The sequence below is a fragment of the Geotrypetes seraphini genome, chromosome 6 (genome assembly GCF_902459505.1).
Source record: "Geotrypetes seraphini chromosome 6, aGeoSer1.1, whole genome shotgun sequence".
Classification (NCBI taxonomy): domain Eukaryota; kingdom Metazoa; phylum Chordata; class Amphibia; order Gymnophiona; family Dermophiidae; genus Geotrypetes; species Geotrypetes seraphini.
The window spans coordinates 60,189,471-60,207,545 of record NC_047089.1 but is presented as its reverse complement, the minus strand read 5'-3'; the positions used below and the strand labels follow the sequence as shown (position 1 = coordinate 60,207,545).

At 43.1% G+C, this 18,075-nt stretch overlaps 1 protein-coding gene across 6 annotated transcripts in view; it reads left to right on the top strand.

Moving 5' to 3' along the window:
* FAM124A (family with sequence similarity 124 member A) overlaps positions 1–18,075 on the top strand; it is a 76,092-nt gene that overhangs the window by 25,161 nt on the left and 32,856 nt on the right. For all 6 annotated transcript variants that reach the window (XM_033949881.1, XM_033949880.1, XM_033949882.1 and 3 more), the window contains one exon: positions 2,296–2,327. In XM_033949881.1, the coding sequence (XP_033805772.1) occupies positions 2,296–2,327 (32 nt within the window). The remainder of the gene's footprint in view (positions 1–2,295; positions 2,328–18,075) is intronic.

The following is an 18,075-nucleotide window of genomic DNA, read 5'->3' as shown; positions in this document are numbered from 1 at the left end:
TGATGCTATTATTTATATCTAGAATGTTTAATAATGACTTTCCGCATGTCAACATTCAGTCTTTTGTAGCTTATTACTGCACATATATGGACATGCTACTTGTACTACTGCAATACACAGTTCTATGTTCTGTTTGTTTTTCCATTTTGTACTATATACAAAAACTTAATAAAAAGATTGAACTTAAAAAAAAAAAAAAAGCTCCAACGCTCATAGAATTCCTAAGAGCATCGGAGCTAATACCACCATGGCCGGTGATAAAAAAAACAAAAAAAAGCCATATACGGTTTCATAAAAGGGGCCTAAGTTGGATTGTATTAACTGTTTCATCTTTCAGATAGTGCACAAAAGTAGGGCCATTCTATACATGGTGACTGAAGTTGGGCTCAAATTAGGTACCAAACTTTTGGTGTGGCAACAGGAATTAACAGATGTTAAGGCAGAATTGTACCTCTACTTTCCACCAATCAAGATTTTATGTTTGGACCCCTGTTCGATTACAGAAATTAGATAGTTCCAAGTCTAACAGATGCTGGCACTGTCATCTCGATGTAGGGACATTGGATCATCTACTGTACTATTGTCCCTTGATACTTAAATTTTGGAAATCCATTTGGGGTCAAGTGAATAAAATATTGGAAAATCCAGTGGTATTGACGTACAATACCGTGCTACTTGGCACGTTAATGAATAATAAACTTCTCTTTATTATGACGGGAGTTGCCATACAACTCATTTTGAAGAACTGGAAAAACTGGGATCAGTTAAATTATAATTTCTGGTGGGAATCTTTATGCCACATTTTTAAAATGGAATGTATGATTGCCATACAGCAGGGACATTATAGGAAATTTAAGGATGTTTGGGAGCCATTGACAAGATTCTGTAAGGAGTGATTGTTGATTTTGCCCTTTGAACATACACGTCCAGGGTGGGTGGGAGAGGGGTGAGGAAATACTTTTAATTTGAGTGCAATTGTTGGATATGTAGAAAGAGGGGGGAATGTTATATGTATTTGTCATGAAATATAAGTTGATAGAATTTAAGTGCTGTTAAAGTGTAAAATGTCTATATAATATGTTGCACTTACTTTTAGCTTTATAATGAATAAAGATTTATAATTTTAAAAAAACACATTTTATTTGGAAATATCTCAATTGACCCACTCGTTTCTGTTTTGATCTACATCATTCGTGGAAGTGCTGTGTTGCTTTATAGCTCTATAGTACTTGATGGACCAAAGTCAATATTTTAAAATTAATCCTATGCTTAAGAAGTAGCCAGTGTAAGGCTTTTAGCACCGGTGTAATATGTGCATTTCTGGCAATACCTGTTATTAATCTCGCAGCCGCATTATGGATCAATTGCAAGGCCCTATACCTTGAGGCAGAAAAGTCTAGGTACAGAAAGCATTGTGATAGTCCAAAGGTGTGATAACTACCATTTGCACTATTCTAAAATCAGATTGCAAAAAGTAGTGGGTTCAACCTACTTAACAGTCTCAGTTGAAAAATAAAGCACTCTGGATAGCCTACGTCACCTGTTCGTGCATATTCAATAAATGAAAACTTCTAGTTTTCCCCAATGGCCTATACAACTCAAAATGAGGGGAAAGGTAGGTCGGAGACAATCGTGATATCAACTTGAAGCAGATACAAGAAAATTTAAATAGTCCTCTTGCTTCTAGCGGTACCCAATGAAGTAAACGATAGTAAGGGCTGACATGATCATTCTTTTTTAAACCAAAGATCAATCGACAGCCGTATTCTGGATTATCCTCAGTCTCCTTAAGATTTTCTTAGAGGATCCCAAGTAGATGATATTATAGTAATCCAAGATGGATAAAATTAATGACTGTGACTAGATCACTTCTAGATTTTGCATTTCCTTCTTCACTGGTAATGTCACTCCATTAATATCCACTTTTGTATGCCAATCCAAATTCTCCTGTCAGGTGTCTGGGAATCCTGTGCGCTGCAGGCCTGTGGTACTTGTTTTAAAATGGAATTTCCGAAGCACTGGTGGTCTCTGCATATGTTTTCCGTCTATTTACAGTGGGGCCAGCAATCTTAGGGATATTGATAAGAAGAAATAGTATTACTGTACAAAATGGTTAAAGTCAGGTAGGCATGAAATTCCTTGGCCCCCAAGAGCTTACCATTTAAGGCAAGCCTAAGGTCATGTTATCGGAATAGACTGGCCTATCTTGTCAAAGACGCTTTGCTTGTTTTGCAAAAAGAAACAAAAATGTATGACGTTTTCTTTCTAAACATAGGCAATGTATTTGTATTACAGGTCAGACTACAGCCGCATGTCATCTACCAGCAGTGAGTACTATTTGATTGTCATTTTTAAGATGTGTGAGAATTTCTTGTCTTTATTTTCACCCAACAGCTTCTGGCAGCCTAATATTTTTAGACATGAAAGGCAGAGACTGCCCAGCTTAACCATCTGTTTTGCAACTCAGTTGGCTACAAATGCTCAAGTTCTGCAAAAATGGTGGTTTGATTTATCAGCCTTTCATTTCATTGGGGGTTTTAAATACTGGCTTTATTCTGCAATACACTAAAAAACATAGTGGTAAATAGTCAGCCTTTAGCGGTCAGTATTTTATTATCCCTGACCGCTGCGGGTAGAATTAGCCCCAGATATTCAATGCTCTCAATGCTGGGTCACATCTGGGCACTAGTATTGACTATCCAGAGATAATTCATTATATGCTAGCTACTGGATCTTATGTGGCTCCCGGCTGAATATCCCCCCTTTCCACCACTACCAGGCTGCCACTAGAGATTGCGGTAGCCATTTTGAAGAGGCAGCTGTCAGCATAGCGATTGCTCTAAGTTCCTTCTAGCTTTTAGGACAGTTATACATGTATTTCCAGTATCTTCTCTGACACTTGCTAATTTGGTTTTAATTTGGTTTTAATTTGGCATGGCCTATTGCGTTGCATACCAGGGTCAGACATAATATATTATCTCATATCCCATACTTGCATACTCTTGGTAACTTAATGGCTGAACCTCCTAAGAAAGCTTCCTGCATCCCTTATGCACGGTTCATTCGCTCAACGACAGGTAAGATATAGCATCTTGGGTTTCCCCGCCCAGATAACGTACAACCTAAGACAGGTTTGAACTCATAATGGGAACTGTTTATCTTCATAGCTTGGAGATTCTGCAGGACAGGGGACGTGCTGATATAATGTTGGAGGTAAGAGAGGCATCTGCGAAGGGCAGACTGGCTGTTTAAAGAAGGGCACCGCAAGCTTGCCTTCATTTCAAAGAATAAGAATTTTTTTTAAAAGGTATGGGAGATGTCAGCATATCGATTGCTAGCAATCAGCATTTTCAGTTGGCATAACTAATGTCAGCAAAGGCCTATGGGAAATTATATCAATCTGACTCTGGGATGTAGATGCAGATAGACCCTGAGTGCTCATGCACAGACAGAAAGCATCCAGGCAGACGGTTTCAAACAGCCCTAATTAAATCATGCTTAAAAGGTAACAAACCAACTTGCAGCTAAGAGGGGCGAAGAAGTGCTAAGATGTGTTAATGTCTGATGCTTAAGATGGACAGCTTAGGATATACAATGGGTCCAGGTGCACAGATAACCAAGGTTAATCAGAAACTATTGTCAGAGGCATACTGGAAATTAAATTTGACTTCAGCCTATTCTTCTCCTGTTTAGCACAAGTTTGATAAGGATGGGGATGCTTAACTTCTATTGAAGCTCAGTATATTCTATATTTAGAATAAGTTTCCAAACTAGAAAAGCCCCCTCGCAATATCACCCCCGTCATCTTGCTCCTCCTGCTCTCTTGCTTCTCTCTGGCCTATCACTGGAACTTCACGCTTCTCTCAGTAATTGTAATGTTTATGAATCTTACTTTTCTGTAAGCCTATTTCTATAATATATTCTTTATGCAATCACCTCTGGCTGTGTTTCTTATTTGATTCTATTCCTGGTGAATCTTCTGTGAAGGTATTGAACTCGGGACCTGGCGTTTGTAAGGGCGCCTCACATAACCCCTACAAACCTCACATTGTGGGGGCGCTATCAAACCTTACAGCAGCCACAACAGGTTCCTGTCCATTTTTTCCCTAGATTACCAGGGACCAGGCAAGTAGGACCCAAGCAGTCCTGGGGGGAGGGGGAGATCCTTGGAGGGTCTGGATGTTCTGGGGGGAGTGAGAGGGATGGGGAGATCCAAGCGAGTTTCCCTTAGTTCCTATGGGGAAACTCGCTTTGATATACGAGTACTTAGGTTTACGAGCATGCTTCTGGAAATAATTATGCTCGTAAACCAAGGTTCCACTGTAATTAATAGTAGTAGTAGTGTGAAGAGTTTCAGTCTTTGGGAAACAGAGTAGAGATTGTGATGTCATAATGCCTCATTCCACCAATAAGACCCAACCTGATCAGTGATGTCACAGTGGCCTAGGGCAGACCGCCCTCCCATGCCCCCCTTACTATGCCACTGAGTTGTGCGCATTTTGTTGTGATCACATCCCCAGCTCCAGAAATCCTTTCTCTTCAGCTGCCTGCAGCATATATACATGTCTATCTTCTGTTCAAAAGAATTAGTAAAACCAAGGCCCAGTTTACTTGGGGAAAAAAGGAGCTTTGAAAAACAAGAAACTGTGATATCTCTAGGGAGACATTTATCGGAAAAAAAGGAACTGTCAATGATTTTTGTTTAGATGTGCTGCTGGTCTGCAGCAATGTGATGATGTTAGTATCTTCCCATTGGAGAATGAAGTTGCAGACTATTGTCTTATCTCCCTGAAAACTGCTTTAAATGTTTAGATTATTCAGAGACAGGTCTGAGCCATATATTTTCTACACAGCATCCAAGCAGAAGAAACTTCCTGTGTGGGCAGTTTATGTCAGCGAGATAAGAAATGGAAGAGATAAACAGGCTGGAGGAGGCCTTGAGCCCTGGTTGATAACTTTGGTTTTTACTACAGGCTTTAGCCGTCATCCAAACTTGGGTTGAAATCACTTGCATTAAGTAACTATGGGCTAGATTCACTAAGCAAATTGATCGGTTTGCGACCCCTTTGCGACCAGATTTTCCTCCGGCCCGATTCACTAACCTCTCCTGCGATCCCCTTCAGATCAATGCATGCAAATGAGGAGAAACACATGCAAAGTAGGAAGGAACGCGATTCACCAAACAAATTTGGGACACCAATTGGGCTGGTCGATCAAGAAGCGACTGCTGGGGACCAGTCGCACACGTCTCTGCCGACTCTCCTGCTCCATTGCCGCCCTGCACTCTGCCCTGATCTTCAGTCTTGGGGGGTGGGCTTCCTGCAAGCAATAATGGAAGCCTGTCCAGTCCTGATCTTCCATCCCTGCTTTCTCTACCATGTCCTCTCTGTTCCGAGTCCTGGATCGCTTCCGCCTTCCCTGCAGTGCAAGCCCGCAGGTTTAAAGCGGGACTGCACGCCACAGTGCAGCCCCGCTTTAAACCCGCGGGCTCGCACTGCAGGGAAGGCGGCAGAGAGCAGGGCATGACCAGCTGACAGTGTCGGCGAAAGGGAAGAGGCTGCTGCCGCTAGGGTAGGGAGAACAGGAGAGTCGCGAACCCCCTCCCCCCCCCCCCCGAAAAAAAAAGAGCTTAAGGTTTAGCCCTGAAAAACTCTTCTCTCTGCTGCCCTGCCTGCTTCCTGTGTTCAAGCAGCAAGCCTGCTGAGTTTGTGGGGAAAAATGCCGCCCTGATTCTCCTGCTCTCTGCCGCCCTTCCCCATAATGCAAGCCTGTGATTTTAAAGCGGGGCTGCACTTGGAGGAAGGGTGGCAGAGAGCAGGAGAGTCTGGGAGGCAAGAGCAGGGCTTGCCTGGAAGGAGAGAACAGGAGAGTCGGCATGCGTAAAAAAAAAAAACACAAAACAACCCGGACACAAAACGCATGTGCAGACTATCTACAGGGAAAGCAGATGTCTGCGTATGCGTCAGGATCACACACTCGCGATCCGTGTGGTCGGAGGCGGGGCGTTCTTCCGTTCGCCCTAATTTGAATTTGTTCGTGTTGTGAATTTGTCGGGCCTGCTGGAATTGGCCACGGATCGCCCCCAGAAAACAGGTTAGTGAATCTAGCCCTATGATGTCAGACAGAACGGATGCAGTGAATTTGAAGAGTCTCTCAGCAGGCGTGGCACCTGCAGTTGGGCTGAGCCCCCATGGCTTTGAAACTGCTGGTCTTTGCAGTTCTGCATGGGGGATTAATGCCGTATTTTCACATCAGTCATTTGCCAGTCCTGCCAAACAAAACATAACCCGTTGGCCTCTAGTCTGTAACATTCAGAGATGCTTCCAGGATTAGCCATGCACAGGAGAGAGACAAACACCCCACAGGCTGAATCAAATATCCTTTTTACTACTTTATCCTAGTGTGGAAAAAATGCTACAGACTTGCATATCTCCAGATATCCAGCCCATTGTGTGACATAGGAATTTCACAGGCTTGATTTTATCCTGCTTGGAAGGCAAAGCAGACAAAGGGCTAGATTCACTAAAGGATAGTGAGTCAATCACTGTTGGCTGATTTTAAAACAGCGATTAATTCACTATCAAGTTTGCATGCAAAAGCGATTGAGTCGGGGCAGACCCTGACAGTAGTGACAGGAGAAAGAGCCTCCTGTCAGGGCTTCTGCAGACTCTCATCTCTATGATCTCCTTGTAGCTCACAGGTTCTGTGCATGGGCCCATCTCCCCAGCAGCCCTCAGCATTTTCCTCCTACCTCTTCTCTAAGTGCTCCATATTTATTATTTTTTTTCTTCCTGTTACACATAGTCTGTATATGAGTCTTACTGCTGCATTTTGAAATAGTTGCAGACACAATAGCAATGTTTTAGAGCAAAGAACTAGTTTTACAGTAGTCTAGTCAAGATAGGATTAGGGATTGCACTAAGATTTGGAAAGCCTCTGTTTCAAAGTATTTTCTGATGGATCTTAGCTTTCTCTTCACAAGGAAAGATTGTTTTATTATTGATGGTGCATGGCTCTTCATGGATAGGTGGTTATCAATTTCTACTCATAAGATTCAGAATTGTAGTTTCAGTAGAAAGTCTGCGTCATCTACTTTAATCTTTGGAGTGTAGTGTGGATCAGTTGAGGATCCTAGCCCAAAAAATTTGGTTTTGTTCTTACTTAGTTTGAGGTGGTGGGTAGAGGTTCCGTTTTCTATGATGTGGACTCATTTTTTGACAGTGAAGAGGGTTTTGGTTACAGGTAGCATAAGAACATAAGCAGTGCCTCTGCCGGGTCAGACCAGAGGTCCATCCCGCCCAGCAGTCCGCCCCCGCGGCGGCCCAACAGGTCATGACCTGCCTTAATCACCAGAAGGGGCCCCCTTGCCCCCTAGGTTTCTCATCGAAGTCCTATCTTCCCATCAATGTCCTAACCCTCCGGCCTTGCACCTACACGACCTGGTGAGCTGTCTATACTTATGCAACACCCCAGCACCTCCCTCAGTACCCCACGATCCCCTTTTCCCTCAGGAATGATTGTTATGTCATCTGCATAGGTGAAATGTTTTATTTGTGCCAGATCTAGGTTGTCTCCCAAAATTGAACACTGATGGGGAACCTTGGGGAACCCCACTGGGAGGGTGCCAGCTGTCAAAAAGTTCACCATCCTTATGTATAGCATACTGCTGAGTGGTTAGGAAGCCTTGGAAACATTTTTTGTTGTCAATCAACCCCTACTATCTCCACTTCCCTTTTCTAGCCTACCAAAATCCCCCCACACTCCCTTTACTTCAAGAGGAACATCAATTAATTAGAGAACTGACAGAACAAAATAACTACTGTACCAAACATTCAGTATAACTGGAGAACTTTAACTCTTATGGCTCCTCAAGAACAGAACAAGTTTCAAGTTTATTCAAGCTTTTGATGAAACGCTTATCCACAGGTACAAAGCGTTATACAAAAAAAATTTGAAAAATAACAAGGAGACAAACTTATAGACCAATTAGACGTACATGACTGATACCAGCTCTTCTCTACTTTGTCCCAAAATAGCTACCATGTCCCCCCAATACACACACACACAAACAGAGGGCCGGCCCTTGATCTGCAATCTTATGACCCAGGCCCTCTCTTCAACCTCAAATGTAGTTTGAATCACACCACTAAGTCAATACCGCCTCTCCCCTGCCTTAACCTACCCCACCCCCCTTTCCTTTCCCAGTCCCAAACCCAACAGAGAGAGCCTCTTGATATTTATAGGTTGGCATTTTTGAACAAATTTAATCTTCCCCATGTTTTGCAATGGTTGTTTTCTCATGGGGCTTTCAGTGGGTTCAGGTGCCAAGTTATTAACCCTCTTCCCCCCCCCCCCCAAATATTGTACAGGGCTTTAATCTCTGCTAAAAGAACTGTACAGGACTTCCCTTGATTCAAAGTCTAGATGAGGGCTTTTCCAAATGTCATTGTGATATCCCCATGAATGTTGGAGACCCAGTATGAGCAAACTTATACATATTCATAATGGATATCCTATAAACTCAACCGGCTGCGAGTTCCCCAGTATAAGAACTTAGATCCTGCACTTGGATCTTAGCTATAAGGCAGAGAAGTATGTACATTCTTTTGTGTATATATTGTTTTAACCTATGAAATAGTTGATCAGAGAGCAGATGTGGTTTTAGATATCCCTTTTTCTGCTTTTTAGGGCACCTCAGGATACTGTGGTAATGGCGGAGCCTCTTTTGTATTGTACCATGCAGACGTCTGTCCTAATGGGGGTAGGGGGCACACAGACTGGATTCCAGAAAATAAAACAGAAACAGTGGTCTGATTGTGAACCAGATAAAAAAAGGGATATAAACTAGGGGAAAAGCCCTGGACAGTTATGAGTGAAAGTTCCTGATATCACATAGCCCAGTAGATACTGGTTCCGCTTCTGCTGGAGCGCAAAAAAAATGATAACAAAATAACAGGAAGGACAATCGGCTCATTGCAAACACTCAAGTCAGCCTTTTTCATCTGTATCTCTCTCCTGAATAAGATTTGACATTTCTAGGATTTATTTTTCTGGCTCACACAAAGGAAAAATAGTTGGGGTTTTTTTTTTTTTTTTGTAAAATGTATTTGAAACTTGCTGATTTGGAGCAAATGCATGAAAACACATTATCATGCCAGGGTTGCCCTAAATGAGCCACACACTAATCTTAGCTACATTTTGTATGCACTAAATTATTTTAATTTTAATGCAATACCAGTGTATTTATTATTGGGTCTAGCACCAACCCTCTTTTTTGAAATTTAACATAGCGGTGGAGTGGTGGGGCTGAGGTATTTCAGAGAAGACACTTATATTTAAAATACGCCAACCTAGTTTGTTCATTCATTTATCTAAATTATTTTAAGGCACTAATGAACCACTGCACATTAATGAATACACATCCTTAGTCTATAGCAGGGGCCACAGAATGCCTTATTGTTTGAGGACCCCAAACAATAAACCACCGCACCTCCTTTCCCTCTTTCTGGCTGCCACAGTCCATTTGCTACTTCATGTTCACATCTCCTGTCATTTTTTTTCTTACCTAAATCTCTGTGCAAATGTTTCACCCCCTCCCCCCTTGCTCAGATGGTGTGTCTCCACTGAATCTGTAAATGAGCAGAAGCTGACACGGCCTATCCTTATTTCTGAACTGGAAGAGCTCGACAAGAAACAGTGGGGGAGAAATTCCAAAATCAAGACTAGAAAGAGCTGGTCACAGGAAACATTTGGACGCTGTTATTTCTCTCAGAGGTGGTGGTACAGATTACTGGCTGGAAGGGTGCCTAAACTTTTGTAACCTACTAGATTCACTTTTTTTTATTTTAAATCTGTCGAAAACAATAATTATAAAAATTTGCAGAGAGATGTTGGGGGAAATGTTTGCGCTATGATAGCAATATTAGCCAGTGTCGTTATTTATAAAAAAAAAAATATATATATATATATATAGTAACATAGTATATATGGTCCATCCAGTCTGCCCAACCTCATTCAATTTAAATATTATTTTCTTCTTCTTCTTAGCTATTTCTGGGCAAGAATCCAAAGCTTACTGAAGTCTTAGTCTAAGCTTCTTAGCTTTCCACTTAAACCATCTCTCCTCTTCCTCAATTCTCTGTTTCTGTGATATACCACCTAAAATCTAGGCAGTTTACAAAACATGCTCATATTACCCCTCTCCTCAAATCTTTTCACTGGCTCCCTGTCTGTTTCCACACCCAGTTCAAATTCCTCTTCTTGACCTACAAATGTATTCACTCTGCAGCTCCAGTACCTCTCCTCTCTTATCTCTCCCTATACTCCACCCTGGGAACTCAGTTCATTAGGTAAGTCTCTCTTGTCTGTACCCTTCTCCTGTACTGCCAACTCCCAACTCCATCCCTTCTACCTTGCTGCAGTGTATGCCTGGAACAAACTTCCTGACTCAGTACGTCAGGCTCTGTCTATAACAGTATTCAAACTCAGACTGAAAGCCCACTTTTTTGAAACTGCGTTTTCCTATCCACAACCCACTTATAAAGCACCCAAAATTGTTTGTCACTCCCTCTATAATCCCTACCCTATTTATCATTCCCTTTGTAATTCCCTATCTGACCAGCGTGGATAGATTTCACCCTTCTATCCTGTTTGTCTGTTATAATTAGATTGTAAGTTCTTTCGAGCAGGGACTGTCTCATGCGTGTTTAATGTACAGCATGCATCAGGTAGTGTTATAGAAATAATAAACAGTAGTAGACAACCATAGATTGAATTAAGCCCAGAAATCCAATGTTGAGCCATATGCTAGCTCTGGCATTGAGTATCCGGGTGAGTGGCAGTACCCAGAAGGTATGCGGATATGGCCAATATTTAGTTCCGTACCCATGTACCTAACCGGACAAAGTTAGAAAAGCCTTTTGAGTGGTCCAGCTTGCCCAGTTAGGTAGGCAGGCGCCATTACTGGTATCTGCACATTTCCCTGGTGGCTAGTGTCTCAGAAGTAAAATCCAGCCAGTGACATGTAGGTAGTCAGGGATTCAAATCTCACAAGTTTGACGTTTATTTTATTTTTTTATTTATTTTAAATATAAGTTTATTGAGAATGGCAAACGGTCCAGACACTCAATTACAATCAACAATGCAACAAGAGCAATATAGGAGGAACAAGAAAAGCAATGAAAGCGATGTAATACAAACATAGACAAGCCTCCCCAGTACAAGATAGGCCAGCATGGATCGGAGCAAGGTCCAACAAAGAGAGAAACAAGAACCGATCATCCCCTACCTACTTGGCATGAATGCACATGAGTCAAGTCTCTTTCATTTGAAAGGAAGTTCTGGAATGAGAGGGCATAGGATGAAGTTAAGAGGAGTAATCTAAGGAAATACTTTTTCATAGAAAGTGTGGTAGATGCTTGAAATAGTCTCCTGGTAGAGGTAATGGAGACAGAGACTATCTGAATTCAAGAAAGCATGGGATAGGCACATAGAATCTAGGGAGAAGAGGAGATAGTAGATGCTGCAGATGGGCCATTTGGCTTTTATCTGCCATCATGTTTCTATGCTCTGTCTGACTTCACTCCTGGACCATCCTGGCTCTGTGCTGAGGCAGTCTCCATCAAAAGTCAGCAGCACTGCCTGGTTAAGTGCCACTAAATGTCAATGGATGGCCAGCTGATTCTGTGGCATTGCCACGGATGGGCCCAAGTGGGCCTGAGCCCACCTACTTTAGGCTCAGGTCCACCCCCTTGTTAAGGCTGGCAGTAATCCCCAGCCCCACCAGCTGAAGAGGTCCTGCTCCAGTGGCCCAGAATGCTCCAGTAGTTGTTGCTGCCAGTGGCACTCTAAAGGCCATTGCTGCATTGGCTTACTACCCTCCCGTGCATGCTCGTTTTTTTGTGCATGTGCAGGAGAGACAAAGATCAGCTCAGCGGCAGCTTATAAAGTGTGCCACTGGCTGCATTCTGGGTCACAGAAGCAGAAACTCTTCAGCTGGCGGGACTTGGGGATCTGCACCCGCTCACATATTGATTGAATTTGGAGTCACAAGGGGGGAGCAAAATAGTGTGTGCCTACCCACTTTGGATTCAGGTCTACCTACATTGGCATGTCTAGCTACACCCCTGCAGCTGAGTGTGATTTAGTTGGGCAAAAGTCTCCCCTGCCTGGTAAAATCACTTTAATATCTACCTCATTGTGTTTAGTTCAACCATTTTTATTATTAACAAGAACACAAAGTTGTTGTTAACTATGTGCCATGTAGAAGTTATACCACCTTCTGCTCACTCAAGGATTCAATGAAACATACAGTTTAACAGTGTACCTACATTTTTGCACTTTTCTACACCTGAACACGGACCGCATTTTGCAATTGTTGGGTCAGGGAGTCATAGAGACAACTTTCCAAAGAGACGTTCCTAGTAATTCACAGAGATTTGATGAAGACTGCATCAAATATCTGTGAATCAATAGGAATGCCTTTTAAATAAAACTTGGAAAAATAAACTTGGATCTTCATCTTAAATTGATAAAAAGAGGTCTCAGATCTAAGATAACTAGTTAAGGAATTCCAAAGAAATGGGGCAGTAAAGTAGAAGGTGCTCTTACGGGTGGATTCCCAGTGTATACTCTTCATGGATTGGGTCATGGTCATTAGAGAGCAGAGAAAATGTGACAGAGTATATGGGATGGTCAAAGAGGCTAAATAAGGTACGATAAACTTTAAAAGCTACAGATAAGATTTTTAATTTTACATGGTACTCAATGGGGAATCAGTGGAGGAGAGACATGATCACGCCTACGAGCATGTCATAGAGTCTTAACTACGGTATTCTGCAGGGTCTGTAATCGCTTCAGTTCGGCTTTTGCGATACTGGAATAGACTGTTACAATAGTCAAATTGCGAGCCTACAAATGCATGAAACTGTATGAAGGGAACTAAAGTTGCGATAACTACGAACCAATCATAATTTATGAAGTGCTAAAAAAACTGGATTTAATAACTGAAGAAACTTGACAGAAAAAAGGTCCATTTGGAATCTAGCCAAAGTCCCACCTACTTGAATTTATCAACAAGAGAAATGGGAACATCAAAAAGCAGGAGGGGTATGGTTGGAGGGATAATATGATCTGTTAGCCAACATGCTGTTGTTTTCTCTGGATTGAGAAACAGCTGATGTTCCAACCAATTAGCAACCGATTTTAGGCAGTGTCAAAGGAGGCCTATGTCAGGGTTATTAGAGGTAGTGTAATGAATAAGGAACATATCGTCTGCATAGTAATAGTCGCTTATTCCTGATGCTTGTACCAATATACCTAAAAGACTAAGGGCTCCTTTTACTAACCCCCCTTCTACAAAACTGCAATAGCAGTTTCTAGCGCGGGGAGCCGCGCTGAATGGCCCACACTGCTTCCAAAGCTCATAGGAACTCAAGAATTGGAAGCAGCGCGGGCCATTCAGCGCGGCTCTCTGTGCTAAAAACCGCTAGCGCAGTTTCGTAGACGGGGGGTAAGGTGTACATGCATGTTAGTCTACGGACGCGTTACAAGTTCAATAGTGAGGGGGGGGAGGGGGAGTTATTTTACTATTAAATATTCTATAAGATATTTGATTATATGGTAGGAAAGGGTGGGAAGGGGGGGTGATAAGAGTTTATGTTTTGTACCAATGATGATTATTAAGTGATGTATTTATTGTTAATTTGTTTGAACATATGTCACACTTATTGTAAGTTTGAAAATGAATAAAGAATTTTTTTTTAAAAAAGAGGTTGGCACGCACTTAACGTGCGCTAAAATGCTTAGCGCACCTTAGTAAAACGGGGTAAGAAGGAAGTTGAAAAAGCTAGGGGAAAGGACTGAACTCCGTGGAACACCATAGGGGAATGGACAGAAATCTGATTCTAGGGATTAATTCGAAGAGACTATTGTACTTTAAATGACCTGCTGTGGAGACAGGAACAGAACCATTTGTAGATTGCCCACAACTGAGAGTCTAAATAGAAAAAGAAAAAAGATCAATCACATCAAAAGTGACTGAAAGATGTAATAAAACGGTGAGAGCAATAAAGCCATCATCAAGCTTAGCACAGACTTCACTGGATGAGGCTGTCAGGATGGTTTCATTTCTATACCCCATTCTGAAGCCAGATTAACGTGGATGAAAAGTGAGTATAGATTCTAGGTGGGACTGAAGCTGAACAAATAATGTATTTCTGATCACTTGAGCAATAAACCGGCAGATTGGAAATGGGACAATAATTAGAGGGAACGCTGGGGTCTGAAGAGGCTTTATTTATTTATTTGGATTTTTTAACTACCTTTATGAAGAGATTCACCCAAAGTAGGGTACAGCAAGTACAATTCAACGTAAAGCTAACAATTTTGTTAACAGAATAACAGTAGTAAACTTACCAAATATACAGTGGTACCTCGGTTTACGAGTGCACCGGTTTGCGAGTGTTTTGCAAGACGAGCAAAACATCCGCAAAATCGGCGCCTCGGAAACCGAGCGTGCCTCGATGTACGAGCGCCTCCCCCCCCCCGCGCAATCCGGCACCCCCCTGCCGCGATCCGACATCCTCCCTGTACCCATCACCCACCCGAACACATCACTTACCCCCCATCTGGGACCCGGCACCGGCACCAACGCACAGGACATGCCGGTGCCCGAAGATCTGTCATCCTTTTTGCTGGGCCTTGAGCATCTGCGCATGCTCAAGGCCTTAGTTCCTGCTTTCTCCAAGATTCTCAAGATCTCCGAGAATCTCGGAGAGAGCAGGAACTAAGGCCTTGAGCATGCGCAGATGCTCAAGGCCCAGCAAAAAGGACAACAGAACTTCGGGCACCGGCAATATCCTGTGCGTTGGTGCCGGTGCTGGGTGCCAGATGGTGGGTAAGTGATGTGTTCGGGTGGGTGATGGGTACGGGGAGGATGTCGGATTGCGGCGGGAGGTGGGGGATTCCGGATCGCGGTGGGGATGGTAGATCACGCAGGGGGGATGGCGGATCACGCGGGGGGGGGGGCGAATGCCGATTCTCGGGGGGGGGGGGGGGGGGTAGAGCAGTGCCACTGGCCTCGGGGGGGGGGGGGGGGGAACGAATCAAGCGAGTTTCCCTTACTTTCTATGAGGAAACTCGCTTTGATATACGAGTTATTTGGTTTACGAGCATGCTTCTGAAACAAATTATGCTCGTAAACCAAGGTACCACTGTAAATACAATGAATGATGTAAACTCAAAATCGGCAAATTGAAACGCACCATGAAATAGTTTCAAAAATATATTTATTAACAGCACTAAAACTCAAATAAGAGAGATACAGTATAATACAGTGGTCTCAAACTCATGGCCCGCCAGGTACTATTTTGAGGCCCTCGATATGTTACCATTGTTCTGGAACGATGCCCGCCTCACTGCTGTATCCTCACACAAGTGCTTTCCTGTGTCTGTACACGATTGTGAAGTACCGAGGGCCTCAAAATAGTACCTGGCGGGCCGCAAGTTTGAGACCACTGTTATAGAGCATAAACACAGGATGGAATATATACTGTACGTTTAACAACAATTCTGGTTGTAAGAAAACAGGCTGTTGAATGGATCGAAGCTTTGGATGATCCAGTAGCGTTAAAGACTTGATGCAAATTCAGTGTTCTCTGTGCTCTTCAGACTCTTTGCTAGGGAGGTGCTTGAATCCTGCCAGTGTACGTGACAGTATTTTATTTAGTTCTTTGACGAGTGCAGCCTGATTTGAAAGCCTTATTAGAAACACGCCATGTAATTGGTCCTCAGGGAGGCCTTTTAAAGCTGTGGCTTCATCATTCTGCTGTATTTCTCACCTCGGTGAAAGGCTGGCTGTTTGAAAGGTCTGAATAGCCTGATTTTAGCAGGTAGGGAAGGTGGAAAGCAGGGTGAGGGTAGAAGGGTCTCTCTTTCTGTAAAGTGGGTCCTGAGGCACTTTCAGCAGCAATTAGTCACACTGTTCCCCGTTTTGGCTTGGCTCTTGGTTTCGCCTATCCCAACAAAAGAAGATTTTCTCTGGTGTACACATAACCTTCGCTGCTAATGATGGCTTTGTGCAGAGCGCTGGTGGTCCTCTGAGGCTGTTTGTTTTACCATCTTGCACTGATGGCACATTCAGAGAGCTTTGGCATACTAATTTTATCATATGTTCTCACAAGGCCTTTTCTTCTAAAGAAAGACTTGGATCTTTCAGCCTCCCCTGCCAGGGATCATAGTCCAAGATAGGAGGCCAAGGAGGTCCCGGCTAGATGAATTTCTGTCTAAATGCAGAATAAACAGCTTACAAACTGGCTCTTTACATTTTAATGTTGAGCATCCCCTTACAAATTCTGACCCTTTAATTTGCATGGATGCCAAAATAAGATGTGGCAGCTTTATTGTGACCAAGGGAAAACATGCAGCCAAGGCTGGCAGGCATTGACTTCCATTTTTTTTTTTTTTTTAAGAAACTGAGCTGATAACCTTATTTAATTTGCTTCATTTTCAATGGCTAGGAAGGGAAGCAGTGTCCCTTTGGAAGAATGAGAAAAAGGTCAGCATTTATGATAAAGGTAACACAGTTTGATTGGACTAACTTAATTCATTGGTAACTATTGATCCAGCTTTTTCTCCCCTATTAATCAGAAGAGGTTTTCTGAGCAAGGAAAACAAATAAATATGTACTAATCGGACGTACTAAGGCTCAAGAACTAGTCTCCCAAAGCGGTAGCTACACATTCATGCTGAGTTTGCAGAAAGGTTAAAGGCCACGGCTAGAATGAATGTGCATTCATTAGCCTGCATTCAATTGGTTAATGCACCTTAAAAAATTGAGGGCCCCTTTTACAAAGCCGCAGTAGCGATATTGCCGCCATAAATGCACCAAAGCTTATTCAATTCCTATGGGCTTTGGTGCATTTACCACAGCAGCATCGCTACTGTGGCTTTGTAACAGGGGCCTTTAGTGCAGTGGTCTCAAACTCAAACCCTTTGCAGGGCCTCATTTTGGATTTGTAGGTACTTGGAGGGCCTCAGAAAAAATAGTTAATGTCTTATTAAAGAAATGACAATTTTGCATGAGGTAAAACTCTTTATAGTTTATAAATCTTTCCTTTTGGCTAATTCTTAATAATAATACTGTATTGTAATTTAGTAATTTATAGCTAAAGAGACACATGATCAAGAAACTGTTTTATTTTACTTTTGTGATTATTGGAAACATACTGAGGGCCTCAAAATAGTACCTGGCGGGCCGCATGTGGCCCCCGGGCTGCGAGTTTGACACCACTGCCTTAGTGCAAGTTAAATTGATTTAGGGCCTATTTTACAAAGCCACACGGCAACAGCCCCAAAGCCCTTTAAATCTCTATGGGCTTCGGGGCTGTTACCGCGCAGCATGTTAACCTAAGAATGTTTGGTTACATTCAACTTTATCCATAAGAGATCAGGTTTTGTCTGTAAGTTAAGTCATCATTTTTTCAAATGCAGCTTGTAAGTAAATTGAAACTGATGTTAACAAAATATGATTTTCGAATTGTGGTTCAAATTATATTTTTACAGTGGTTGGATTATTGCAATGCTCTACTGTATACCTGGGGGCACTGGTGTAGTAAAGGGGGTGCAGGGGGAGCAGTCCGCCATGGGCACGGTATTTGTCAAGGGCACAGGCACCTGTCCTCTCTGTCCCTCCTTTCCAACCCGCCCCCCCCCCCGCCACGTGCATGCGCCCCTTCCCTTCTCTTGTACCTCTTTAATTTTTCCTGCGCAAGCAGCATTACAAACTTGCCCCCGAGGCCGGGGTTGCCTCTCTCCAATGTCACTTCCAGGCCCCATGCCCCTGACAAGATGCGGGCAGCAAGTTCCCGCTGTTGCTCTCGCCTAGAAAATCAAAAAGGTACGGGGGAAGGGAAGGGGGTGCATGGCACAGGGGTGGGTGGGTGGGAAGGAAAGAGGTGGGGGAGGGGTACCACCATCTCATGGTGGTGGGAGGTGGGGGAGGGGTACCACCATCTCATGTCACTGCCTGGGGATGACATCCTCAACGTGTAGAGCATTGCAGGTGATACAAAATGC